A 27,934-nucleotide genomic window follows, 5' to 3' on the forward strand; every position below is an offset into this window, starting at 1 on the left:
AAAAATCTATCACCTATAATGAAGATTTTATTTTTTTAAGTTATAGTAAAATATGAGACAAACAAAATTTGCAGTATTTCCTTCTACATATAAATTTGGGATAAACTATTGGGTTTTTATAGGTAATATAAGTCCGTAGAAACTAGCCTTGGTTTATAACTCATCTGTGAGTTGGATTGGCCATTCCATTGTTGACAATTTACCGATAATCAACACTCACATGCCCCTAGTCATGATTCATCAGCCTAGCATTCTCGTCTCACGAGCCACCTGTCCCTCTAAGCCAGTAGAGCCTAGGGCCTCTGAGCTCCTGGTGGCTCTGAGGATGAGATTAATCAGCCTAGTCCTTTGGCGTGCTCGGCTCAAGGGAGCCTGGGCTTGATCGTGAATGACTGAACAGTCACTGAACAGTTTTGAACAGCATGCCCAGCTCCCATCCCAGGCCCTGTGCAGTCACTGACACAAGAAAGAACGCCAAGAGACTAGGCTGATAATTCATATTTAAGAGTACCGTCTCTTGAACTTTATGTTAAGTTTACACAAAGATTGTGACAAAATAAGGAGGGTTTCTATTTTAAAAACAATTTGTCAACTTGTTTTCTTTTTCTACGAGCAATAGACGTCAATGACTATGATGACCGGATTACTATTTTCGTCACAGAAAACTCAAGCTCGTAATCTAATTGCTAAATAGTAATGCAAGGAAATGTTTTTATTGTGTACAGAAATTGAACACTTCAAAGAAGGAATAAAATATTGAAAGATAAGGTAAAGAAACACAGAATTCCAGTCAGTCAATGCATAAATATTATACATTGTAATGGTGGATTTGTGGGAAAATCTTGTGGAAAAGTTCCATTTCACTTTTAAAACTACCGGACCGACCGGCCAGGTCTGACAAATGGAAAACGCCCTTGAAATCAAACAACGCATCAAAGAAAAAGCAGAACGTGTACATTCTAATTCTCCTTACAGTTTCAATACAATACCAAACAAATAGGTAATGAGAATAAAGACATTCATCAACAAAGGAATATTGTCTTGATGAACCACCAGTCCCAGTGACCGGGGGGGGGGTGTACTCCCCCAAAATACCTATACTGGTATCTCCGCCCAATGGGGTCGTGATTCTGGGCTCCCGATCTAGAACGGGGTATCCATTTTAGAGACAATTCCTAGAACGGGTATTATATTTCGAATGCGCAAGTTTCAAATTATCAGCAGCCAAAACGGGATGTTCAAAATTGACTAGGAGTGGTCACAGCGAAAACCATTTCCAGACTAGACTGCTTTCAGCAGTTTTAGGCACGTGAAAACGAGAGAAAAACCCCGCCGACAGTTTTGTACAAGCTGTACAAATCTAAAGATCACCTTACGTTTTGTACATGGGAACGCTACACAGAAAACGTCCCGATTATTTTAAGTCCAGCTAATCTCATCTCGCCCCTACGTACTTAACTCCAAAGGAAATATTCTCAATACCCTAACCATCAAAACTACAATGTTCTTTTCCTGGCATGTTAATACTGTTGTGGATAAACATCGTTCCATTTCACTGTTTCAGTTTACGCTCGATGATTCCCTCTTCGTGTACAATTTCCTCAATATCTTCCAACACGTGTGGATTTTCCATTGTCGGTGTGATCTGTGGATTGAGTGATTTTAAAAAACGAAATGATTAACAAAAATAAAGAGCACACACAAGAAGCAAGATCAAAATGTTAAAAAAAATAACGAACAAAAAGTAAAGTAAAGCATAGAAGATGTACCAGGAATCAGTTAAAGGGAACGTGGCCCACAATACTGTTAAGTTGAGATTTAACTGACTATGATTTTCTGCTTAGTTTGGAATAAATGATAATGATAATGCATTTATATAGCGCATTTTCCATACGTTCAAATGCGCTTTACACACCAGACCACAACACCGGGAGCTTCGTGCCCTACTCTTTGCGAATAGTGTGTGGGTTCTTTTAACGTCCCCTGTTACAAGACTGAAGATACAGAAGACGGGGCCTACGGTTTATCGTCCATTTTCCGAGAAGACTAGAATGTCTAACCATTTGCAGATGTAATTACAAAGGCAGCACATTCTCCTTAGTTATTTTAAGACCCTGAGTATTGGTCCAGTCTGGGGTTCGAACCCACGACCTCCCGCACAGCAGTCCGGCGCTCTACCAACTGAGCTAACCAGGCGGCGGTCTATCATTCATGCAAAGCACGGCCAACACATGCAGGCTATTTGTGCCCCGCAATTAAAACGCCGTTTTTGTTGGACGAGACTTAGAAGTGCGTCTTGATGCGGGTGCGTCGCATCAACCAGAACTTTTTCATCAGTTGTGGTGCAATAGAAACACTGGAACTACTTCTGATGTGTTTGAGGATCTCGCGGAAGCAAGACCCCTTGCTGCCTCTTACGGTTTTTAAATTCAACCAATGCTGAACCCTCTCCCTTCCCCCCCTTATCCCCCCAGGGGGGGGGGAGAAAAGATGGACGCATCTTTGTTAGAAAAAGGGCAGGGGTGGCTGTAATCAAGGTGGGCCAATTCTGGTTCCAACAAGGGAAGGGGGCATTTTCGGCCAAGACGGCCTGGAACACCCCGAGTTCCTCCCCTAGATCTACACTGCATAAAGAATTCAAAGAAAAAGATCACCTTCCAGAAGGAAAGGAAAGGATAGGTACGTTTAAAAGTCAAGTGGAAAAAATGCGTCTTACCCGATATGGTTTTCCATGAAGGATCTTGGACAGCACACCTCTAACGGTTTTACCAGAACGTGTCTGTTGAAAAACAAGGAGCCAGAAATTTTCAATTGAGTTTATACTTCAAATTTTCTGAGCTAAAATTGTTATCTCTATCTTAGCACTCTGCAGATCCAGGGTGACTACTTTTCAGAATGTTAAAACGAGCTCTAAAATAAAAATAAAAAAACGTCTTCCCCACGACTGTCGGACATTCTAACCCAGACAGCTGCACTAGACAAACTACTGAATCTTCATGCGGGTTTTAAATCAAATACTACTTTAAAAATACTCATGGATTCATGGTATTGGTGTACCGGAGTACTCACTTTACAATACAACTTAAAACGTTCACCGATTCAGAGCGAATTGCAAAAAAAAGAAAAGAAAGAAAAACAAAAAAAAGCCGTGACGTTGCACTTCACTGATTGATTGATTGATTGATTGATTGATTGATTGATTGATTGATTGATTGATTGATTGATTGATTGATTGATTGATTGACTGATTGACATACCTTAGGCAGCGATGGTACAATAACAGCAGTTTTGAATGCGGCTACAGGACCAACAAACTCACGTACGCTCTGAATAACCTGATCCACTGCCTCTTTTCTTGAAATAGGTTTCGCTGTTAAAAACACAAAACACCATTCAGTACAGTCGGCGAATAAGTGCCAGTTTTGGCAAATCTTCGTTGAAGGACTCGAAGAGTTTCCGAATAATTTCATCCAATCAAAAACACGCGCGAGCGCTCACGAGTACTCCGAAAGCAATCGCGCGAGCAATTACGTCATGTTGCTTAGCAACTTCTGAAACGAAAACCGTGGGCTAAGTCACTTCTCGGAGAAGTGATGTCGCCATCAACTGGCACCAGGCACTCATTTCCCCGTCAGCCTGACTTAAAAATTTCGGGAATTTTACGTACAGCGCGCAGGTACATCATTTATCTATCGTACTAGTGCTACTTTTCTCTTTTTTGTGGCTTAAAAAGAAACTTCCATTACTCTAGTTTGTTGAAAATATAGCTTAGGCAAGAATTAGTAAGATTTGAACCTCATTGAAATTAATCTATGGCCAGCGGATACAGTTTTCCATCTTTTAATAGCAACACTGTGTTGGTTTCCCACTGCAGCCGCGTGCCAAAGTACGCGATTGTCTGCTCTGTGATTGGCTCAGATGTCGAAAACCCAACCCAGTGCGTTTCACCTGTCAAAAAGCATTTTGACATTTGGACACAACCGTTTTTGCGCATTAAACAGGTTTCCTTAAAGGACGTTTTTTTGCCCGCGGCTTTTAACTCACATGCCTCTCTTTAAACCTGGAAAATGTACAAAAAACCTAGAAACTATAAACAAGGAATGACGTACTTTTGTCGATGACAACAAATCCAACAGGCAAGTGACCTTTGATCGGGTCTTCCAGTCCAACGCATGCTGCGTCGATCACGAAATCGAGGCGAATCATTCCCTGCAAAGTAAAGAGAAACTCGCGAGTCATCACATAGAAATCGCTTGGCATAACGAACGTAGGGGAAGAGAAATTGCGTGACGAGCCAAGAGAAATTGCGTGACAAGCCAAAAGAACGTCAGCGTAGAAGGCTCCCTAAAATAAGCACCATCAACAGACAAGAAGGTGAAAAAATATAAGCGCAGATTCTGTTGCACTGTACGGACAAGTGTTGATAAAAAAATTGATAAAAATTGATGAAAAATAAGTTATACCATTTACGTTATCTTTGGTCCATTCAAAAGAGTCATAAAACTATCTTTGTTTTACCTCCTCCAAAGCTTTAGTGGAGATTCTGTGGCCTGCCACGTTGATGACGTCATCAGTGCGTGCCATGATTGACACAAATCCATCTTGGTCCATTACACCGTCGTCACTCGTGTCATAATAACCCTGGCGGCAGAAAGAAGAACAGATGAGATTTGGCGACCAAGTAGCTTAGAAGTCTTAGAAGAGAGAAACATAATTTTCAACTCTTAACTCGTCTAACAAGGACAAATGTCCCTTCCCCTCCGCTAATAGGATCTAACACAACTGTGACTTCTACATTGCAGCTCAGCTAAATTATTTCAAAATTAATTTTAAAGGGCCTGGCCAAACGGAGACGCAGGTAGACGCAAGTTTTCAACTTGCGTCCACTTGTGTCTCCGTTTGGCCAGGACTTGCGCGCACTTGCGTTGACTTGCGATGACTTGCATTCACTTTGGTGAGGTCACTTCCAAGTCAACTCAAGTTTTTCACCGTTTGCCCACCCAGCGCAAGTCAACGCAAGTCTTGCTGTTTACTTCAAGTACTGAATTGTAGCGCACGCAGTAGCATTGAAATGGCTTTTTTGACTACTTGAGTGCACTTGCGAGTAAACTTGCGAGTCCGTTAGGCCACCTCACGCAAATCTGTACGCAAGTTCAACTTGCGTTACCGTTTGACCAGGGCATGCGTTGGGAGGCCAAACGGTGAAAAAGTTGCATTGACTTACGTGCAAATTTGATCTCGACCAAAGTGAACGCAAGTCACCGCAAGTCAACACAAGTGCACGCAAGTCCTGGCCAAACGAAGACGCAAGTGAACGCAAGTTTTCAACTTACGTCCACTTGCGTCTCCGTTTGGCCAGGGCTTTAGACATTGCTTGTCTGGAAAGCTGTTGTGGAAAGTGATTACCCGTTACTGAATCCATACTGTTGCTTTTTACTCGCACTTTTGTCCAGCGTCGTAGGGTCAAGTTGTCGAAGGGCATATATTGTTCAAAATGGGCTTCTAACGCAAAACGTACCGGGTATTTTGTGAAGTAGGTTTTGACAAACCTGTCATCAGCCTTCCATAAAGTTGACGCGGTCCCAGGTGGAAGCGGAAGCCTGGAATGAAAAACATTCATCTTTTTTCTCAGACTGAACTACGCAACACAGAGCAAATTTGACAATTTAAAACGAAGTAATATATTTTAAAACAAAAATGTATTTTCCAAACAAAACGTTTGTTTCCTCACTTGACGACGACTTGGCCCAGATCTCCACGGTCAACGTCCGATAAGTCTTCCTTGACAACTTTGACTGCAAACAGAAATAAGTTTCAAGTAAAATAAGAAATCACTCACATGCTGCATTTCTAATTGCTTATGTTATCTTTTAAACGTTCATTGCTCTCCGTTTCTTGCGACTCAGCTGACCTTCATTGCTGAATATTCAGCGACTACTGCATTGGCAAAACCTCTTTACAGAATAATACAATACAATGTTTAATGTGGTCATTACACTTAGCTATGGTTTCGATGCGTCCCGCAGATATGGTTAGCAAAATCTGCGGGAACGCACCAGCTAGTTTACAGGTAAGCCGTTCTTTTGTGGAGACATGCAAACGAGGCAACTGTCAATGTAACCCAGTTTTAAAGTTTCATAACATAGTTAATGACCAATCAGCTTCAACGGACTAAACTTATAACATCATCGACGGACAAATTTTTGCTTGACTCTGAAGATGACTTCCGCTCAGGTTGTCGAAACGTCAGTCACCAACAACAGTTCTTTTCAGCACTACTCTCAACCGGTCGATCACTTTATACCAACTAAAGCTTTCATAGCATAACCATTTACATGTATGTTGATTACAACTGCTTCTGTTACTAAAAATCATTTTTCATTTTGAATTTGTGCACTTTTTTACTTCTTGTAAAAGTGATACAAGCTCATTTGTCGTATTAACGTGGTAATCATATTTTCTATGACAAGTGCCAAACAGTTCTTTTTTCCTAGATACCGTAATTACTCGAATAAGCGCCGCGGCGCTTATTAAATTTTTCGCGCCTCAAGTGCGACGCTTATTCGAGGGCGGCGCTTATTTTAAGGGAGGCGCTTATCTAAAATTTGGAATCTAATCTTTTACAGTAATTGAAAATAGTGTCTTTTGATTGTCAGTATTCGTGTCTTGCTGAAGAGAGAAGTGGCGCTAGCTGTCCTGGCAAAGTTCGCGGCCTTCACAACATTTACAGAACTACGTATTATAAGAATGTTGGATAGAAGAAGTAATGGGCGAGCGGTAAAACAATAACTTTGAACTACAAAAGATCGCATTTGATAAAAAGGATATGTCCCAAGTTTGTGTGAAAGTTGCTTTGTAGTGCTGTTTTAAGTTAAACGGAATTCCTCGATTAAGCGCCGCAACGGGACTGCGGCGCTTAATATATTTTTTGTCCCAAATGCGGCGCTTATTCGGGGGCGGCGCTTATTCGAGTAAATACGTTATAGTTAATCCAGGCCTACATGATGTCCAAAATACACTTTTTCTTTGGTATGAAACTAAGAAGAAACACAATCCTGGACAATGCGCTCTTGATCAAGACATATCATCGCTGGTTGCTAAAAATCTCTTAAGCTTGATAACAAGTTATGTTCTAATTCAAGTTCGTGGTTGCCACGGACATCAGTATCAAATTTCCTTGACTGTTCCCTGATAAAAAACAAATTTCCCTGATGTCTGATATAGTATCCTCCTCCAGCCTCCATTCCCGAAAAAAAAAGCTGAGTTCACATTGACTTGAAATATTTCTTGCAGCCTTCAATGGTATTAAATCAGAGGTGCTATAATTTAAATTTTACCTGACTTTTCTTTAAAATGTCAATTTTCTCTGACTTAAAAGTAATTCCCTGACTTTTCCCTGACCTTCAAGAATTTTATTTCTCCTTAAACAGTTCCAGACCTGTGGCAACCCTAACATTGGCTGCATCACAAGTGACAATGTAACTTTCTTACCATCATATCCAGGCACAGCTTTTCCAGTCGTCTCTAAATGCTCATCCATGGGTCGGCCCAGGCCTACCGCGTGTGCTGTGATGGCCCAGCCAGTTTCTATAGCAACACAGCACAGTCAAAATTGTAAGTATTGATGACTGGAAATCCATTTTGTTTCAAGCCTGTACCCTTAGTCTTCCCCGTGTTACGACGTTTGGTCCAAATGTTATTTTAAAAAAACAAAACGGCAACAACAAAAACAAAAACAATACTTTATCGGGAATCAAGAAACGATCTAAAAGGTAAATTTCAAGCTTTTTTCGGTAGTTTTTTTCCCCTTAATTAATAGACGGTCTTATCAGAGTGTTCTCAAAACCATTTTCACATCCCTTCTGCCGTTCCTAAAACTTTGATGTTGACGTAAATAACGTTAGAGTCAGTTAGTGGTAATAAATCCAATATCATCCTACCAGTCTGCCACCAATTGTCATAAACTGGCGCGCTGATAGCTTTCCTAGTCCACCTCATGGTATCTTTGTCCATGTGCTCTCCAGCCACAAACAGGTCACGAAAACTGACAATAACAAGAAAACAATAAGAGTTTTGCATTGCGAAGAATTACGTGCAATTAAGTCTCTGAATTTCCAAGCCCAGTGTTTCAGGGTCAAACCTTTGCTTACTCATTTCATCAGCTTGTACATTCAGTTAAAATCAGTTAACGATGTTTTAGTGGCAGAATACAAAGAAACGCGGTCGGATTAATAATGTTAATAATGTGCGATAGAAAAGTCAGTCACAACAATAGAAAAGTCAGTCACAACAAGCAAAAACTAACTACATTCATTTTCCTGGCTGCTTATCTTCGATTATCTCACTGCAAGCACAGCAAAGGATTTCAGTGATGATAACTTAGCAAGTTCGATTGGAATGTTGTAGTCTTGAAACTCTAAAAAAGTAGCTTTTTTGTGTGTTTGCTTCTTTATATTGACTTAGATTGACCAACCACAAACAAAGAAGTCTAGGATGAGCAGAAGTTTAACCAGCCACGCGCAAACAAAATTCACGTGTGCCTGTTGGCTATATGATTGGCTGAGAAGTTTGGAAAACCAATGAAAAGATATTACCAGGTAGCCTTCATTGGGTTTACTGTTTATAGCTGTTAGATTCGCTTCTACACATTTAACTGAAACACTATAAGCCAAAATGTCTCTAGCTAAGTTAATCATTCCTACCATAAATGTCGCTAGTCTTTCTCTTGCCTGGTTCTTCCTGACTGTAGCTACACAGAAAGCGTTTTTATTCCTTCTATCAATACTCGTCTTATTCCTCGAGGTCATAATAAAATTCAAACTTACTGTGACAGATCATACTGTTTAATTAATTCACAGTTTGGATCCTGTAAACAAACCAAACGAATAGGGGGCCAGTTAAATTCACGCCCGCAAAGTACATGTAATTACGCCACAGTGGAAATCCAAGTTAAACTGAGAGACAATGTTCAAACGCATAAATGTTCTCAGTAAGCATAGTTTATAGAGGGAAGTGGTTAGGAAGCCTCGGCAAAGTTCTTTGTTGTATGTTTTTGTTCGTTATTTTGGGGGTTTACCCTTCACAAAACCTGACAAAATACAATAGGTGGTAACGTGTGTCACCAATACGTAATTGATGCATAGTGTATGAGCGCAAAACAAAAGATGTACAGGGTCGTGGACCTTCCAACATAAATCTTTGCCTCTTTGTTTGCTCCTTTGATATTTGCCGGGCTTCCTAACTATTTTTCTCCATTAACTATGCTTTTAAGAGATTTTCAAATCAAGATAACACTAGACCGTGATTGTAGAGCCAATCACAAGGCTCGTAAAATATGACATAACAAGCCAATCACAACGCCCGTTGAAAATGGCAACAGACCAATCACAATACCCGTAAAAATGACGCAACAAGCAAATCAGAACGCCCTAAAGAAACAACATTAAAACGCAACAAGACTCGCAACAAGCCAATCACAAGAAAGCAACGGAAGTTAAACAAATGAACCTCGGTGGCTGAAAACTGTACGCAAGGGTTTTAAAGATGTTTGGCGGGTGAAAGGCGAGTTAGGGTCGGCGCAGCAAATTTCTCTTTCGTAAACGGTCGTTGCCTTTTAAAGCGGTCGATGCCATTTCTCAGAACGGTCGTTGCCATTTGAAACGGTCGATGCCATTTATACTTTGGACCAAATCGCATGAAAGGATCTTTCAAACTTCTTCGAAGTGGACGAATTCTTCGAGCTTGTGCATTTTAAGAATCGCTTGGCATTTCTAAACAAGCATAGAATATTCTCATTAGGTTACTAAAGTAAATGGAGATATTCATCCATTCATTCGTTTGCGTGAGGTTTTCTGCAGTTTTCTGCTTCAATATTTCTTACTTCCGGGCCGAGCCAGAGAGAACATAGCGATCTTATGGTATACCGAAGCTCGGATATTTCGTCAACTAGAAAACCAAAATAATTTTTGGAATCGCTTGACATTTCTAAACAAACATCTGATACTCTCAAGAAGTTTGAAAGATCCTTTCATGCGATTTGGTCCAAAGTATAAATAGCATCGACCGTTTCAAATGGCAACGACCGTTCTGAGAAATGGCATCGACCGTTTCAAATGGCAACGACCGTTTACGAAAGGGAAATTTGTGTCGGCGCAGAACCAAATACAACGAAAAAGTTTTTAGGCTTACCTCAGCCCTTATGATCCTGATAGCTGTTGGGGCAGTGAACATACTAACTACTTTGTGCTGCTCAATTACTCGGAAAAATCCACCTGCATCCGGGGTCCCTACTGGTTTACCCTAAAAAATAAACGAAGGTATAAATGTCAATGTCACTGCCTGTTAAATGAGCCCACCCACCCAGCTTTAGAATTTCTCTTTCTCTTTCCCCTACCTCCTAGCCTGCGAACCCGGACGCATTTCCGGCTGTCCGGCGCTTATTTTCCGGCGGACACAAGCGACAGCCGATACTGCGTCTGGGTTCACAGGCTACCTACCCCCATGTTCAGGGGTCCCCTTTTAATATTCCCACGAATAATATTCCCTTGAATAAAACTTAGAACTAAAAATATAGAAAGAAAATAGATTTAATGCGACAGGAGCTATCGCGTGAATTTCAATTCTGTAGAAAGCAAATTTTCTACGAAATTTTCCGCTTACCATCAGCTCAGTCCCAGGCCAATCCTCGTTTCTGACGCGCTTGTTGGCGGCAGTTTTCGCGGGAAAAGTTTGCCAACGCGAAGTCAAGTTTCAATCAGTAGTTCAGAAAAATCGTCATACTTTTATTGAATTTAGTACGTTTGAGCAATTAACGAAAAAAGAAAAAATGCCCTCTGCAAAAGAAGGACGAAAAGGAACTCCTTCCAGAACGGTTTCTGGGAAATTCAAGGTAACAAATGTTGAGTTTAGTGCGCGCACAAACTGCTCGCACGGTCTCGCACAAACAAATTGCCATTCGCATTAAAATGTTTGCTCGTTTGGTTATCGATGTTTACAGAAAGTTGCTCCGTTGATAAGCTCTGGAATGATGAAAAAACTGGAACCAGTTCTCCAGTTTGAGAAACGAACAATGCACTGTCATCCCCTTGGAACAATTAAGCCACTAAATGCTCCTCAAGACGATATTCAATCAAAGAAGCAAAAAGATCCAGGTGAGTTTTGTTTTCCGTCGTCTCCAGCAAGGGAAAATAACAAAGAAGAGGCAACGTCTTTTAAAGGCGAACGAGAGAAGGAAATAAAACTGACCAAAAAAGCTGCCAAGAAGGCTGAAAAGGTTCTAAAGGTATGCTTAATATTTTAAGATTAAGATAGAATGATGAAAATAAGGGGGAAATTTTACTTGCCAATGATTATGGGCAGTACGTCTGTTTATGCAGCAAAGTGTTTCACAAATATCAAATATCCTATAGCTAATGGCGTAAAAAGTAGTAAAAGAATTCAAGATTATTTTATCATAGGATTGGTTCACCATTAAAAAAATTTCCTTTTAGAAGTTGGCAATGTACCACTCCCATACAAATTTACTAGTTGACCTTGTTAGGATTGTTTGTTTGTTTGTTTGTTTTGAAAAGAGATTTAATATTTGCTCACTGCACTCACTTTAAAAATTACTTGAAAAAGGTTTTTGATGTAAGATATCTATAACATTTGCTTGACTTAAAAAAATTCCTTTCAAAAATATTCACAATCCCTCCAGTCCTTGTCAGCTCAAACAAGAAGTACAATCATTTTTTTGTTACAAATGTTTACAGAGATATGCCAATAAAGAAGTGTTAGAGAATATTAGAAACACAAGAGAGCACATCCAGTTACTGAGAAGTCAACTTCAGGAAAACAAGAACTGGGCTGAGCAGCAAAGATTTCACTAACCAGATACCATAAAGGCCAGTCAGAGAGGGGACATAACATTTACCTATGTTACTGGTATTTATATGATAAAAGCTTAAGGTCTTGCAACCGGACTAAAACGAAGCTTTTAAATGAACACATTGATTTGCTGTGCACAGTGTTATAGGCAATATTGAGTATGGTAACTGTTGCATTTGGATTTTCACAATATAACACTAACAATCTGAACTCAAATAATCCTGGAAAATGTTCAGACATACTCTACTAACTATGGTACAGAAAAGTAATAAATTGTCTCTGCACTTTATCTTCTTGATTTGGTAACAGAAACATGATTTAGACGACTGTATCAGTCAGCCTGGGAATTGTGCCAGTTTAGGCAAATCTTTGTTGAAGCACTCAAAGAGTTTCCAAATTATTTCATCCAGTCAAATACAAGTGTAAGCAACTAGTGTGAGTGCTCATGAGTACTCCAAAACCAATTGCATGAACAGATACATCATGTTGCTTAGCAACTTTTGGGATGAACATCATAGGCTTAGTCCCATCTAGGAAGCAGGATTTTGTCAAAAACTGGCACTTATTCCCCAAGTAGTCAGATTTTTCCTCACAAATGTTGGAAGCGACATGCTCATGACACAACTTGGATTGGACAACATACACTGATGCATGGCTTTGCCGTGACAGGAAGTTGAAATTGTGTACCAAACATCACAAAAAATAAAAAAGTTTGGTCAGCAATGGGGTAATGGGCGCACCATGTACTTAATTTTAGGGAGTACACAGCCCTAAATCAGCTTTTAAAATGCCAAATGAATGTACAAAATCGCATTCACTTGTGAACAAAGGAGTGAGGTCAGTAAAATAAACCAACAGAGAGGAAATTGTCGGAAATGTTCTATATTAAACATACCTCAAACAAAACTGTCGTGCAACCAGACAACAAAGGTGCATAAACTATGTAGGAATGGCCAACAACCCAGCCAAGATCAGAGGCTGCCCACCAGACCTGAAAGAGGACGATGAAAAATTAAACCAGTGTACATATAAATTATCAGATGGTGATGATTTGAATACAGTAAAAACCCGCGTATAAGAACCTAACATTTAAGAACCTGTAAGGCTAAAATTTCATTTTTAAGCACCCTTCACATAAGAACCATTCTAGGCTAAAATTCTAATTTAACAGGTTCTTATTTTCATGTTATGTTGTTTTGTATACAAGATTTATTGGGAATTATAGTGAAGGTTACAGTATAGGTTTGATTTTAACAGAATCAGATTAAAATAGTACAGAATTTTGCTGACCGAAGCCTCCAAGAATACTGTTATTGGACATTAAAGACCAGATCATTTAAAAATTCTACTTTATTTCTTGAACAAAAGTTAAGAACCTAATTAAGAACCTAGTTAGCCTAATTTTACACTAAATACCATTTATATAAGAACCTGTTTAGGCTAACTTGAAAAAACCTAGGTTCTTATACGCGGGTTTTTACTGTAATGGAAGTGTTGATAGCAGTTTACTTTAATAGTTACCTCTCCAGGATTAATGCCATACAAATTTCTCATGCTCCAGTGAAGAGCAACAGCATGGCCACCATTCTCACGCACAATACCCTAAGCAAACCAACCAAAAAATCAAATTAAAATAAGCAAACTATCAGATAAAAGACTTATCATTATCATTTCTATAATCTTGTCTATTTTTGTATATATTTTCAGCACCTAGTTATATATTACATTTTTTCAGGTGAGTCACTGCTTAAGATGGTTTCCGCACAGCTTTCGAGCAATACAGGCAAAAATAAAGTTACCAAAAAGACCTTTTAGCATGGCAACAGTTTTAATACAGCTAACAAAAACCTGCCAAAAAATGAGCACTCAAGCTGACCCCGCGAGAGAAAAATGGATTTGAAGTCGTATATATTTCAGTTAAAACGGACGTTTTGCGCCAGTTCAAAACAAAATGGCACGCGTTTTAAACATTTTTACAAGGTTTGACTTTAATTTTCTCGAGAATGCTTTAAAATTTAATTACGGGGTCACTAAGACAAATAAATTTCGATGAGATCTTTTAAATAGTATACAAAATGTTGCCCTGCTATGAGCAGATTTTTGGTGCTTAATTTTCGCACTCATTGCTCAAACTTTCAGCAGAATCCGTCTTAACTTGTTTTTGGTTTGACACTCCACCCCTTTGGAGATTCCAGTTGAGCTTCATAATTTTCTTTTAAAAGATTTTGCCTTTGTTGCCCCATCGCCTCCAAATCAGAATTTTTACTTACTCTCTGTGCGGTGGCTTCGGATATTCCAGGGATGTGGCTAAGAAAACACTAAGCCAGCTCATCAACAAGCCCAGCTGGCTTTTCTGACCTTGGCAGCTCTATACGTTTACCTTTCAGTAGTCATTGTTTTCATGTGAATTTTCAGCTGGATTTAAGTTCTCTTTCAGCTGGTGAAATTTGCCAGCAGCCGGCCCTTAGCGATATCACTGATATTCTTTGAATCCACACACTTGGTTTGAAATTTTTACATTCTATGCTACTGAAAATCTGAAAATGTGTGGAAAACTGTTAATCCATTGAACTGCCCTGTACCTTTGGGTCACCTGTGGTACCAGATGTGTATAGAATATACAGAGGATCGTTTGACAGTACAGGGACACAGTCATGTGGCTGTGCTTTCTCCATCACTTGATCCCATGTGATATCCTGCCCTGGAATGATTTCACCTGAACACTGAACACAAAAAATAAGATATCATATAGTAAGCAGATGACCACAAGATATTTTACTAGAGTTATTTTATTCTGAAGTACATGTGCACTTTTGTGAGCATGAGTATTTAAATCCCTATTCAGTAGTTGAAAGTTCTATGTTGTACGCTAAAACATGCATACCGTATTTTCTCGATTAAACGCCGGGCCCCGAATAAACGCCGGGTCTCCAAGGTAGAGTGGTAAGTAAGCCTTTCAGGTATTTTTTCGAGGTGTAATATGCTTTAGGTATGATGGCAAGATACATTCATGTCAGAAATAATGATTAAAAACCCTTGCTTAATAAACATTTTGCTCGAATAAACTGCACCATTCAAATAAACGCCGGATCTATGGTACCTAGTTTGAAATAAACGCCGGGGGCGTTTAATTGAGAAAATACGGTACTTCATAAATTTAATCCACTCAGGAAAAAGTTAATCACTCTCTGTATGACTGGCATGTAATCATTTATCACTAAGGTGTTCAAACTCAAGAGTTCTTATAAAATTATTGATATTTTTTTTATCCCATTTTATGCACTGATTTTTTGCATACCACATAATTAACCTGTCTCAATTCTGCCCATATCGGGTGTCATGGATCACCTCTGCATACTCTCTGAACACACTCTGGGATTACTGAAGTTTTATTTATAGTTTTACTAAAGATGGAAACAGGGAAAACAAGAAATTTATTAGGCAAGAAGTTTGACTAGGATCAAAGGAAGAAATATAATCAAAACATACTAATCTGATTGAAATTTACCTGGTCTCTTTGGTACACAATACAAGTAGAAGGTTTGAAACTTGACAGCTTGATGGCCTCATCCAAAATAGGTTTGTAATACACTAATCGAGTTGGCTCGATACCACAAGATGCAGTCACCACAACACGCGGCTAAAAAATAATGATTATAACAAGTGAAAATCTTTATCACAGCATGATGTTATGAGTTCATCAATCCGAAACTACTGGTAATAAGTGCATAGATTAAAATTTCAAAATTACACTGTAACTCTGAATACACAATACAAAATTAATTTGTTTACTTACTTCAGCATGCTCTATCCTTCTTGCTAACTCCTGTGCAGCAAAACCTCCAAACACCACTGAGTGAACTGCACCAAGCCGGGCACAAGCCAACATGGCAATAACAGCCTAGAAATACCAAAAATGAAATTGGAATGAAAAATGTTAATACAATGTTTTAATCCACCAAATACACCATCACTTTCTAGCTCAGATATAGGGTCGTCATAAAGTGTGAGGCATAAATATAGCACTTCAGTTGGCCTACTGTTAGCTTAATTAGGTACCTTGCAGTTAGCCTTTTTATTTCTGCCTCACATGCCTTGCAAACCTCACTCCCTTGCCGCGCACGCCTTGCTTCCTCAAAATATGGGAGCCTCACAGGATGTCATTTACTGCCTGAATTATATTGTCAATGAAATATTATAACAGGCACACAATCCAAGCCAGGGCCGGGACACAATGCACGCAGAGCGTGGTATAGACGTAACCCTTTGCATATGTTGCAGACCTATGATGCTAGATAATAATATAAAACTTAAGGTCATTGCCCTGTATTGCATTGCGCATCCTTACTGCGCAGAATTTTACGCGTAATAAGTGCGCGCACATAAACAAAATGGCGGCTTTTTTCTATGCGGCTTAGTTTGCAAGAGAAGTAAATTGACGCTTTCTCGTAAACAAGTCTGGTGACCTATCAATTTTTTCTCATATTTTGGATGTAGCGATCAAATTCTTACTGTAAAATGAAAACAGATCAATTCCTATGTTTGAAAAATAAATTATCACTAAAAACGTGTACTTTAATTGCCAGTACTTGCAGAGGAATTATAAAGGAATTATATGGAATAAACAAGGTCTTCCTGCTCCTAAATGAATGCGGTGACCCCCCTTTTTTATTTAAAAATTTAAGTTCCCTTAAAGCAATAAACCAGTAGGCGAATTTTGGTTAAAAATCTATGTTCAGTTATTTTTCGGGGCAATGACCTTAACTTCTCAAGCTTGATCAAATGATCTTAGATAATGGAACAGACTGCTGCAAATACTGAATGTATTATTTTATATACCTGAGGAACCATTGGCATGTAGATCACAACTCGGTCTCCTTTACCAACATTCAACTGTGCCAGTGCACCAGCAAACTTTGCCACCTAAAACAAAATTTTCGTCACCTACTGTTAATATCACTCAAAAATAGCAGAACAAGGGGTAGATAAACTCTGTAACTGTTTCAAGCCTAGGGATCAAAGCAGCTGGATAGTTTCAACACTTGTTTTCCATTTCTGTAGCATGAAGCGATTAGGAGTATTGCCAGTTTCCTGCTTAACCCCTAGTATTTTACCCAAGAACACAACACTCAGGCTAGTAAATGAGCACAAAATCAGATATTAAAAAAATAATTACCATCTTACAAATTTAAAAACCCCAGGGGGGAGGGGTTTAATCTATTATCACTATTTTGCAAAGCACTCCTAAACATTCTATGACAAAGTTTCCAGAAACATTTGGTTATAAGCCCTGGACTTATACAACTTTGTAGGGGGTTTTGGGTGGGCTTATAAATGGATGGGCTTTTATCCTGGGGGGGCGGGGGCTTATAACTGGATTAAAAAAAAAACATTTCAAACTTGTAAGCCACGGCAGTGTTATTTGAAACATGTTTTTTTAAAGTTCAAAAAAAGTCATAAAGCAGCAATTATAGCCCTGTTTGGTACTGTCATCCATCAAATGGGGGCTTATAACCAGACATATCCTTTAGGTAGATGGGCATATAACCGGGGGGGGGGGGGGGGTGTCTGATAACCAAATTTTTCAGGTATCTTATTTAAGGAGTTCTTACCAAGCGCTGTAGATTTTTATATGTGTACATTTCTATCTTGCCACTCAATGGACTGTCATAAATCAAAGCTATTTGATTTCCTTTTCCTTTTTCAATATGACGGTCAAGGCAGTTATAACAAGTGTTCATCTCGCCACCAACAAACCTAAAAAAAAAAAACAGTTTGATGTTCAATCTTGACTTTTATTAATGTCTACCTGTACAAAAAAAATGGAACACTTGAAACTTAAAAATAACTTTTAATCCTGATGGGGTGTAAGTGTAACATGGCAGCAGGCAAGATTTTTGCATGGGTGGGTGCAAGCATCCAAGGCGTGCACATCAAAGGGGGTCTGGGAGTATTCTTCCTCAGAAAATTAAAAAGAAAATCAAGTTGTGGAACACCGCCCCAGGATTATGACAGCTGTCTTTAAAGACAGATCAGAGGTGTCTGCGTTATATGCAAATTTTACGCATAAGTGCCGAGAGAAAGAATTAAGGAAGCTGGGGAGAGATGCAATATGATAAACTAACATAAAATCCTTGGTTTAATAAAATACAGAAACGGTTTACCATAGAATAAATGTCTGCTGGTCGGGAAATCCATCTAGATAAATTATATTTCTATACCATGTTTAACTAATAACCTTGATAATTACAATAAACCAATAATGCATGGTGATGCATGCGCAAACACAATAATAACATTTCACATTTCACATTTCACGAATAATATTACAACCTACCATTTAGTAAAAGGTGGATTGCTATTGTCCATCACTTTTCCAAATGGCTTATGCCAGTCAATGTCTTCCGCCAATTCCCCCCAGAATTCTTCTGGTTCTTCGATAGACTTCTTGAACACCTCATCATATTCGCGCAACACCCTTCGATGTTGTTGTGAACTGTGAAAATGGCGGCTTATTGGCAGGGCTGTTCCACAACGCAAACTCTGTGTTTGTGCTACATTCTGCCATGAATTCCACAGACTTTGAGAGCAAATCTTCCCTTGCACTCTATTCAAGCGAGCTGCGGTCTGAATCGCACGTAGCATCGCCATTTTGATGTGCAACCCTTTGATCTCGCTGCCTTTGCTCTTTTGAAAACGACAACAACCAACAACCGCCGAGAGAGATAGCGTGACGCGTCGGGTGTCACGGTCACGTAACTGGTACACTCTTTCCGAACCGGAAGGCGTAAAACATGACTCCCATCACGTGCACCATTTTAAACTGATGTGACAAACTTTACGCCAGCTTTTTGTGCAACTGGATGAAACACGGACAATTTCAAAGCATAATTGGTTTAAAGAAGAAATACGGTATGGGAAAGAAGGAGGGGAGCCCTCTCAACGACCTCAACAATCTCTCATCATCGCCCCAGGGTCTTCTCCAAAACCCTGGGGACGAGGTTCGGGTCGGCCTGTCACGCAATCTGCAATTCCGTAAAGTTCAAAGGAGAATCGAAAGAGTGGGTGGTTTTCGTGCCAAGCACCATGAGTTGATCGCGAGACGTGCTTTGCTTTAATTATAAACTTTCCATATTTTTATACCGATGAAAGCGGAAATTGTGGCGATATTCAAAGATTTTCGTGTTGATACGGAATGCAGAAATTTCTGTTTCAGATTCTGTTAAAAATCAGAAAAATAACCACACGGATTTTGTTTACAACGTTAATGGTGAGTTCTTTTTTTCTCAGTTACTTCAGAAAGGTTTTTTGGCAAATGGTATTCACTCAAGTACTCGAGAGCTCTGCAAAGCATAAATGTGCAAGTCGTAAAAAGCGTCCCATTTTTTTCTACAAGTGTCCTAATATTCTAATAATCACTCTTATTCTGATCATTTATAGTACAGTCGACTTTCTTTAAAACCGACACCGTCAAAACCGGCTCCAACGGTCCATTTTAGAGAGGTGTCCGTCTTATAGGGAGTTAAGTTACAGTAAAATAACTGAAACGGGAGCAACACCAGGTGTCCGAAGTGTCCGTTGAGAGAGAGAGTTGACTGTAAACTTAGCAAGTGCTCAGGGTAGCGACTGGAAAAGCTGGAAAAGGTTTAAGCAAAGAACTATTTGGACCTATTTGCTTCTACGTTATTTATTACCCATCAAAAAATACCGAAGGGTTCAGAGAAGTTTTTTTTTCAAGCGTCTTCCTCTGGTCGCGCGCTCCCGAGAAAGTGTTTCTGAAAAGGCACCCTGTCTCTATATTACCTTATTATAGGAATATAACGAAGCATTTTAACAACGCGAACAAAATATACGCGTAATAAAATTAACGCGAATTTAAGAAAAGTTCTGGTTAAATACTTATAGTAAAAAAGTTAACATCATTCGCGTTAATAACATGTATCGTTAATTTCCTATAATAAGGTAGGCACCCAGTCGCTTTTGGCGCCAAAACGACGCCAAAACGAATCATTGCCATGATTATAGGTACAAGTCCTCTTCTGCCTCTTTTGTGCTCTCCCAAGATTTCTTCCATGATATATCGAATACGTGACCGTAGATTTCTAATCGGGCCGGCTGAGAACCAATCAGATTCGAGAACTTTGTTATAGTTCCGATACCGGCTGAGAACCAATCAGATTCGAGAACTTTTTTATAGTTCCGATATTAGCCGCAAGAAAAATTACAACATATTCACTCGTTTCGCAATCTGACTGAAGTTTCTTTGAAAGATTCAGAAGCCCCGACCAGCGACCTCGCAAGCTTTTACATGATATTCTGACATCGACATCTCTGCTGATTTTATAAGGTGAGTGAATCAGCAATTACTGCAACTGATATCTAAATTCAACAAAGGCGAGGTTAAGTGAATATCGGCCGACGCCGAAACCTGAAGGTTAATATTACCTACCGCTTACCTGATATCTTTATTTTATCATCAGTCTGGATATCACACAAACCTCGTGGAAATAACTTTCCGAACAACGGTAGATCTTCGCGGCCATGAATATTTGTTTAGCAGTGAATGCACACCCATGATCGAAAATATAATTACTTAAAGAATCAACGTCAACTGAGATCAGAGGTCGCTGTCATGTAATGGTATTTAAAAGATCTTGAATTTTCAACTCTTCTTGAGTTTTGTCTTCTATTCATGGTACTTTTCTTATCAGTGCAGTCTCACTTGTTCAGATGCGAAACATTAATGTCAACTTAACATGTACCCGGAGTCGCGAGGTAAGACCGATTTGAACGAGAATTTTCTTAAGTGTCATGACTCAGTTTTATTAGCACACATTCAAATATAACTAACGTGCCCATGACGATTTTTTCACGCGTGATATTATGCGATCTACGGCAAAGTGCCTCACCCGAGGGGAGGGGGCTACTCCCTTTTAGGGGCTGGCCCATTATGCTCCTAAAAATGGCTTATTTTGCTGCTAGCACTGCTCCCAATTTTGTCGAAATATGCCAGAAATTATGTCACCTTATTATAGGAAATTAAGGTCGCGTTATCTTTTGTTGACGTTCATTTCCGCGCCGTTAATTAAGTGGAACGTTAATTTCCATGAACTTAATTTCCATTATTTTGGCCCCAATTTTTTGATACGGTCCAGACATTCTTGACTCCTAGTAAAAGGCGTTATTTTATCAGGGTAGAAATCTGCCGGTATCACTGAAACTGGGAAGAACGCTCGAGGTGGTAATGATCAGATGATGAATTTGCTAATATTCGGCCACTTGTTGCTAATTTTATTATTACAGCGCCCTTTCTAAACGTTGTCTTTGAATAGAGTACACAACGGTGCACTGATAGTCTTACTTGTCGTTTTCTTCAGCAATGGCTGATAACACAAGCGTATGTCCTCACAGACAGTTCATGGATGAACCAGGAATTCAGTGGCGTGAAGGAAAACCTGACTTTACAAAAGTTGATAAAGCTTACTTAGAGGGCAGGACACGAAAGCACAAAGAGGGCTCGCTGGAGAAGATTGTAGAGGATTTGGTGAAGACTTGGGAAATGGAAGCTTCGCATAAAACTCGAATTGAGGTGAGCAGAGCTTTGAGAGCTCTACCGTGTCTTTAATTCTACACTTTCCAACCGCTTTTTGCAAAGCCTTTCACCTTCAAGAGTGACACCTTGTTCTATTTTTCCATGAGTACCTTCAAAATTTCTTGGGAGAGCTGTCAGAAGATCGATCTTTATTGAAGTGATTTGTTTTCTAATCATGACTTGAGCCCTCTAACGCTGGCTGAATGTTGTGCAATGCGAGGCCTATTCTGGGACCCAAAGTCGCCGTAACTTTGGGCGACTTAAGGCGACTTTAGGCGATTTTATCTTATTTTGTCCAAAATTACGGGCGATTTTGAGCGATTTAAGGCGATTTAAGGCGATTTTGGGCGACTTTAGGCGACTTTGGGCGATTTTAGGCGACTTCAGGCAATTTTAGGTGACCTTTTAGGCAATTTTAGGTGACCGACCTAAGTACAGTTTTAGTTTTACATAGTTTACTATTAATATATAAACTATATACAACGGATTTAAAGCGACTTAGAGCGACTTTAGGCGACTTTGGGCGACTTTGGGCGACTTTAGGCGATTTTGGGCGACTTTGGGCGATTTTGGGTCCCAGAGTAGGCCTAATGCGACACAACGGGAGAATTCAAGCTCATTGGAAACTCAGGCATAATTTACATAATATGAGAGGGTTTGTGACATTTTAATCTGTAAGATCTACATATAATCCTGTACACAACACTGGGACACGGAAAAATATATTCACATTGTATTCGCTAGCAAACAGTGAAAGTATAAAAAACAACTCCAGATACTGTTTCAATAACTTTAAAGAAACTTCAGTTCGAAATTCCGGGCACAAACTCTTAAAATATGCAAGTTATGCCTTTCCTATGAAAATGCATAAGTTGAAAAGAAAATGTCCAGGTTTACATGTTCGAGTACGGGTTTTTGTCTCTACGGAGAAAGCTAGTGTGTGACCATTCAAATGAAAGCTATTGAGCAGTTCTTTCATGTGGTACTGCATGTTTACTATACTGTATAAAATCATTCTAACTTTAATGTCATTTTTCCATCGTTAATTCGTTCTTTTACTTACAGGACTGGCAGAGTGTTGACAGAGAAGCATTTACCATCCGAGGAAACAATCAGCGTTCCTACAATTTAAAGGAACTTGTTGAAGAGGGAAACTACAATATCCTAATGCAGAATCAACCGCTGTACAACAGTGAGGCTCACACGTTTGAATCATCGCATAACTTATTCAGGTCTGCGTTCAACGAGGGGTTTCCATGGGAACTGATAGAAGTCTTTTCAGGTAACTAATTACATCGAAAATGTTAAAATTTACATTGTCGCGTTGGACTAGCATCCCATCCAGGGAGGGGTGGAATTCATGCTACAGAATCTTGGGTGAGTCCAGTACGGTAACCCAGTTTGGGTCGAGTGCCGCTTTACCTTCCTTTTTCAGTCAACTCTCAATTAACGGACACCTCTATAAGACGGACACCTGTTTAAAGGAGCAGTGTTACGATATTTTAAGTCATTTTTCTGTTTACTTTCAAATTGAAGAAAACCTTAAAATAATAGTGACAATAGAAAGCAAGGGACCGCGGACGAAAATGCTGCTAGTGTACGTAGGAGTTGGCGACAGCTCTAATCAGCCAAAAATAAAAATACAGAGACAAGATAAGCAAGGCTGACACTACGTAGAAATGAAAAAACCTTAACGGGACAACGACATGATAGAGTCCAAACTGAAAGTCAAAAATGCAAACTCTGGACAGCTGTTTCGACCTGATTGGGTCTCTTCAGCAGAGTGTATGCCGCACAGAATAGAACAACCAGCGCAAAGACAGTTGTCTATAAAGTGGTCGTGGTAATGACAATCCGGATGGACTCAAATTCAAACACCCGCCCACTGATCATAGCCGCGTGACTATTACTCAATAGGTCAAGAATGCTATGATCAGTGGGCGGAATTTGAGTCCATCCGGATTGTCATTACCACGACCACTTTATAGACAACTGTCTTTGCGCTGGATGTTCTATTCTGTGCGGCATACACTCTGCTGAAGAGACCCAATCAGGTCGAAACAGCTGTCCAGAGTTTGCATTTTTGACTTTCATTTTAGACTCTATCATGTCGTTGTCCCGTTAAGGTTTTTTCATTTCTACGTGGTGTCAGCCTTGCTTATCTTGTCTCTTAAAATAATAGCTGTCTAACAAAGAAAAACAACAAAGGAGTAATAGAAACACAAAAATAACCAAGGATGGTTTCGACTGACAAATTACGAAGATTAAAATGGATTACGATCGACAAACTTTGAAAAAACTTGCCAAGTTTTTCAAGATGCGTTGTCCGCGAAGAAGCTTTTTTAAGACGGACACCTGGTGTTGCTCCCGTCCCTACCGTATATCAGTCATTTTACTGTAACTAAACTCGCTATAAAACGGACACCTCCTTTTTAACGGACAGTTGGAGCCGGTCCCGACGGTATCCGTTTTAGAGAGAGCTGACTGCATCCCCTATAATAAGAACCTTTGGAGCTGTGCTGTGGGAGGTGCCGTGGACTTGGATTGTTCTTAGGCAAGCTACATTACTCTCACAGTGCCTCCCTCCACACCAGGAGTATAAATGGGTACCGGGTAAATGGTTGGGGCAGCCTGATTGAGTATTGGAGTGTACCCAGCGATGGACTAGCATCCCATCAAAGGGAAGTAGCAATACTCTTAATCGCTTCATGCTACAAAAACCGGGGTTGAGCGCGGAGAGAAATGAGCCAGCCGGGCTCAAAAGAATTTAGAGTCAACCCTCTCTTAACTGACACCTCTATAAGACGCACACCTATCTAAAACGGACAGTTTAGAGAGAGTTGACATGCCACAGTAGACTTGCTTACAAGTCGAGCTCACAGAGCGCGAAGCGCGAAGGCGAGCGCGAAGCGCGAGAGCTCGAGCGCGAAGCGCGAGAGCTCGCACCGGGGTCTACTACCACCAAACCGGAAAAGAAAAAGCGAACGACTTTTAGAAAGTCTAATGCCACAGAAGCAACGTGTTCTACCTTATACTGCTGCTATTTGTGTGGGAAGTGTGCTGATTTAAGCGATCCTGCTAGTTATCTGAGATTTGACTTACATTTGCCGCGATTGCGACGTTCACTGACAACGACAAACACGTCGTGGCAAGTTTTGACTAAGGTTGTGGCTATCTTGTCCTCTAGGTCCCCCGCGAGTAGCTTTCTCGTGGCGCCATTGGGCCCACTGGACGGGCCCCTATAAAGGAAGGGCCCCAACGGGCGAATTGCTGGAAATGCATGGAATGGCTGTAGCGGAGGTGGACGAGAACTTAAAAATCAAGTCACTCGATGTTCATTATGATCCGAACCAGCTCCTGATGAAATTGGAAGGAGAGAAGTGAACGATGAATGAGACAGTGAGGTAGCTTGTGAAGAAGTAATGTCATGAATAGGGCTGTTTAAGCATCTTGGAAAATTTATCCAAAAGTTTTCAAATGTTTGACATGGTGATAATAAAATAACCATAGCGACAAAAAAGAAATAAAGAATGTCTAATGAATTTGATCATCAAGTGGAGTCAGTGGACGCTTTGTATCGCGTTTGAATAATTACTTGGGACCACTGTCTAATCCCCCTCCCTCCCCTTCCCCACCTTCCCCGTGCGGCCACATCCCAAAATTAAAGCGACCACTTTTCCAAAATCCCAATGAATTTCCCAGTCAAATCGTATTTAAGCGACCACCTCTCGTGGGCGACCGCGATAACTTTAAGGGCTGGTGATTTAAAATTTTCTATCGTTTTTCAACCTCCGTCATGCGACCACTTCACGTGATAATAGTTTGCCGTGACCCGACCTTATAACGAGAGCCAACTGGGTGACGAGATGCCTTTGACCCTGATTTGACGATAAAGTTTGTTCTTCCATAAGAAAATTTTCTCATATCTAATGTTCGCGGGTAACTAAATATTGGTTTTACACAAGTCGGAATTTGCACTGGACGCACTAAAATCTATTCAAATTATAAGGGAGGCTCGACTGCAGTTAATGAACCTTGTTTAATTGGACTGACATTAGTGAGAAAGACCACTCAAGTGTAGTTTAACAATTAAACTGCATTTTAATTGACATCATTTTTTGTGAACAAGCCATCGAAAATTCCCCTTGCTTATAAAGGAGGAGCTGAATCTATCAAGCTCAGGCTTAAAGCTATTACACACATCTTTACATTTAAACAAATCTTTATGGCAACAAAAATGGATGTGAATTCACTGAATATTTCTTTGCCCGGAGCGTTTTGCGGCGCCTTTGATTAGCATTTGAACTGAAGCAGCCTGGCGCCATCGATAAAATAAATTTCGCAATCGATAAAAACGTTAAACTACCAAATTAGTCTTGTTTTAAGCATTTATGAGTAGTTGGTTTTCTTTGTTCTCCAAATCTATCGCTTGACAGCTGATTGGAAACTGCGCCTTCGTCAACTGTCACGTGACAAAAAACTGGAGCGAATAATGTGCTAATAATCGGCCACTTACTGCCAATTTTATAGCGCCTTGCAGTCTTAACTTCGTAAACGATGCGTAAAGTTCTGTAAATAGTTGTAAATAGAATTCATAGCAGGGCATCATATAGCGGTCATAGATTGTCGTGTTCTTCAGCAATGGCGGCAGATAGCATAAGTGTGTGTCCTCACAGACAGTACATGGATGAACCAGGAATTCAGTGGCGAGAAGGAAAACCTGACTTTACAAAAGTTAATAGAGCTTACTTAGAGGGTAGGACACGAAAGCACGAAGAAGGCTCACTGGAAAAGACGGTAGAGGATTTGGTGAAGACATGGGAAATGGAAGCTTCGCATAAAACTCGAATTGAGGTACATAACCAAGTTGTACTCCGTCTTTGTGGGTCTTTCCAACCGTTCACCTTTAGCCTTCAAGACCCTTTAAGAGTAACAAAAAATTCACTCATTATTATTTAGAGTTTAAAAATCGACACCGTGACTAGTCAAGCAAAAACCATGATAAACCCAAGCGGAATTTACATGACAAAAGTGTTTGCACTGAATCGATTTTGAACTTTAATTTCTTACTGTGAATAGAACCCTAGTGTGCAACAATTCAAGTGAAAGCTCTTGAGCAGTAGGAGCAACGTTGCGATATTTTAATTCATGAAATGCAGGAAACTTCAAAATAATAGTATTCTTACATGGAAAAACAACAAAGAAGCTAAAAGAAATCGAAAATAAACAAGGATGGTTTCGACTGACGAAGGTTAAGACAGATTACGAATGACAAACTTGAAAAAACTTGCCAATTTTTTCAAGATGCGTTGTCTGTGACGTTGCTCCTATTAACCTCAATGCATTAAAACGCTGGTATGCAACTATTGAAATGCCACATCAGGTGCTAACACCGTTATTCCGTTTCTTCGTTTCCAGGACTGGCAGACTGTTGATAGAGAAGCATTTACCATTCGCGCAAACAGCCAGCGTTCATTCAATTTAAAGGAAGTTATTGAAGAGGGAAGCTATAATATCCTGATGCAGAACCAACCGCTGTACAACAGTGAGGCTCATACTTTTGAATCATCGGACAACTTATTCAAGTCTGCATTCAACGAGGGGTTTCCATGGGAACTTATAGAAGTCTTTTCAGGTAGTGATATAAAAACTTTCCTGCCGACAAGCTTCCTTCACAAAAAAACCCGGCTAGCAAAAACCGTTAGGAGTCTGGGTAGAGAAAGATTTTTCTCGCCTCAGTCCGCCTAACGTAATGTTTCACTGGTGAACGTTGGGTTGATTGGTAATGGTAATGTTATTTCTGTTCTCTCAGACCTATCTCTGTGTTTTAGAAGTCTAAAGTAACAATGAAGTGCCAAAAATGGATTATACGTATCCACCCCACAATGACAAACGTGTCTTCTGCTTGACAAGTTTTGACTAAAGTTGTGGCTATCTTGTCCTCTAGGTCCCCCGCGAGTAGCTTTTTCGTGGCGCCATTGGGCCCACTGGACGGGCCCCTATAAAGGAAGGGCCCCGACGGGCGAATTGCTGGAAATGCATGGAATGGCTGTAGCGGAGGTGGACGAGAACTTAAAAATCAAGTCAATCGATGTTCATTATGATCCGAACCAGCTCCTGATGAAGTTAGAAGGAAAGAAATGAACGATGAATGTGCAGACATTGTTTACCTGACGACGAGTCATTGTATTTTCAAAACATAGAATAAAATAAAACGGAATACTAAAGAGAGGAGAAGAGCGTAGAGTAGAGTAGAGTAGAGTCGAGTCGAGTCGAGTCGAGTCGAGTAGAGTCAAGTCGAGTCGAGTAGACTAGAGTCGAGTCGAGTCGAATCGAGTCGAGCCGAGTCGAGTCGAGTCGAGTCGAGTCGAGAAGAGTTGAGTGCGAAGTAATATAACGCACACTGCATAGTACTCGTGTTTGAGTTGTCAATAACCATTCTGTTTAAGTGCATCTTGAAAAATCTATCCCAATGTT

General features: G+C 40.0%; 4 protein-coding genes across 7 annotated transcripts; 3 read left to right on the plus strand and 1 right to left on the minus strand.

The window, feature by feature from the left end:
* Positions 1-5: 5 nt before the first annotated feature.
* LOC144631747 (acyl-CoA synthetase short-chain family member 3, mitochondrial-like) lies at positions 6-18,600 on the minus strand. Its single transcript, XM_078490295.1, has 20 exons — positions 18,203-18,600; positions 17,478-17,622; positions 16,705-16,788; positions 15,662-15,766; positions 15,374-15,505; positions 14,448-14,588; positions 13,387-13,467; positions 12,761-12,856; positions 10,189-10,299; positions 8,826-8,866; positions 7,941-8,044; positions 7,492-7,587; positions 5,732-5,795; positions 5,519-5,600; positions 4,519-4,641; positions 4,110-4,209; positions 3,258-3,370; positions 2,717-2,779; positions 524-1,645; positions 6-482 (listed from the first exon to the last, which is right to left on the minus strand). Exons 1-19 carry the CDS (start codon positions 18,514-18,516, stop codon positions 1,553-1,555), a joined length of 2,088 nt encoding a protein of 695 aa, XP_078346421.1. The 5' UTR covers positions 18,517-18,600; the 3' UTR covers positions 6-482; positions 524-1,552.
* On the plus strand, positions 10,727-12,754 carry LOC144631880 (uncharacterized). The gene is made up of 3 exons (XM_078490467.1): positions 10,727-10,888; positions 10,997-11,281; positions 11,751-12,754. Exons 1-3 carry the CDS (start codon positions 10,826-10,828, stop codon positions 11,865-11,867), a joined length of 465 nt encoding a protein of 154 aa, XP_078346593.1. The 5' UTR covers positions 10,727-10,825; the 3' UTR covers positions 11,868-12,754.
* A 1,461-nt stretch (positions 18,601-20,061) lies between the features above and the next one.
* LOC144631862 (uncharacterized) lies at positions 20,062-25,011 on the plus strand. Of its 4 annotated transcripts, none has more exons than XM_078490444.1 (4): positions 20,062-20,212; positions 21,243-21,454; positions 22,523-22,739; positions 24,645-25,011. In XM_078490444.1, the coding sequence occupies exons 2-4, from the start codon at positions 21,245-21,247 to the stop codon at positions 24,839-24,841; spliced, it is 624 nt and encodes a 207-aa protein (XP_078346570.1). In that variant the 5' UTR covers positions 20,062-20,212; positions 21,243-21,244; the 3' UTR covers positions 24,842-25,011. The 4 variants fall into 4 exon arrangements, with proteins under 4 accessions (XP_078346570.1, XP_078346568.1, XP_078346571.1 ...); XM_078490442.1 differs by lacking the exon at positions 20,062-20,212 and adding an exon at positions 20,529-20,640; XM_078490445.1 differs by lacking the exon at positions 20,062-20,212 and adding an exon at positions 20,680-21,103.
* Positions 25,012-25,147: 136 nt separating this feature from the next.
* LOC144631863 (uncharacterized) lies at positions 25,148-27,606 on the plus strand. The gene is made up of 3 exons (XM_078490447.1): positions 25,148-26,311; positions 26,876-27,092; positions 27,405-27,606. Exons 1-3 carry the CDS (start codon positions 26,099-26,101, stop codon positions 27,599-27,601), a joined length of 627 nt encoding a protein of 208 aa, XP_078346573.1. The 5' UTR covers positions 25,148-26,098; the 3' UTR covers positions 27,602-27,606.
* The last annotated feature ends 328 nt before the right edge of the window (positions 27,607-27,934 follow it).

Source organism: Oculina patagonica, chromosome 12, assembly GCF_052425735.1.
Source record: "Oculina patagonica isolate OP01 chromosome 12, crgOcupat, whole genome shotgun sequence".
NCBI lineage: Eukaryota > Metazoa > Cnidaria > Anthozoa > Scleractinia > Oculinidae > Oculina > Oculina patagonica.

Excerpts from the sequence above, each read along its gene's own strand:
- LOC144631880 (XM_078490467.1), top strand. The coding sequence starts at position 10,826 with ATGCCCTCTGCAAAAGAAGGACGAAAAGGAACTCCTTCCAGAACGGTT. Across the intron at positions 10,889-10,996 it reads CGGTTTCTGGGAAATTCAAG|AAAGTTGCTCCGTTGATAAG; the intron begins GTAACAAATGTT and ends CGATGTTTACAG. Across the intron at positions 11,282-11,750 it reads AGGCTGAAAAGGTTCTAAAG|AGATATGCCAATAAAGAAGT; the intron begins GTATGCTTAATA and ends AAATGTTTACAG.
- LOC144631747 (XM_078490295.1), bottom strand. The coding sequence starts at position 18,516 with ATGGCGATGCTACGTGCGATTCAGACCGCAGCTCGCTTGAATAGAGTG. Across the intron at positions 15,767-16,704 it reads ACATGCCAATGGTTCCTCAG|GCTGTTATTGCCATGTTGGC; the intron begins GTATATAAAATA and ends TGGTATTTCTAG. Across the intron at positions 1,646-2,716 it reads TTCATGGAAAACCATATCGG|ATCACACCGACAATGGAAAA; the intron begins GTAAGACGCATT and ends CTCAATCCACAG.
- LOC144631862 (XM_078490442.1), top strand. Across the intron at positions 21,455-22,522 it reads CGCATAAAACTCGAATTGAG|GACTGGCAGAGTGTTGACAG; the intron begins GTGAGCAGAGCT and ends TTTTACTTACAG. Across the intron at positions 22,740-24,644 it reads ACTGATAGAAGTCTTTTCAG|GTCCCCCGCGAGTAGCTTTC; the intron begins GTAACTAATTAC and ends CTTGTCCTCTAG.
- LOC144631863 (XM_078490447.1), top strand. The coding sequence starts at position 26,099 with ATGGCGGCAGATAGCATAAGTGTGTGTCCTCACAGACAGTACATGGAT. Across the intron at positions 26,312-26,875 it reads CGCATAAAACTCGAATTGAG|GACTGGCAGACTGTTGATAG; the intron begins GTACATAACCAA and ends CTTCGTTTCCAG. Across the intron at positions 27,093-27,404 it reads ACTTATAGAAGTCTTTTCAG|GTCCCCCGCGAGTAGCTTTT; the intron begins GTAGTGATATAA and ends CTTGTCCTCTAG.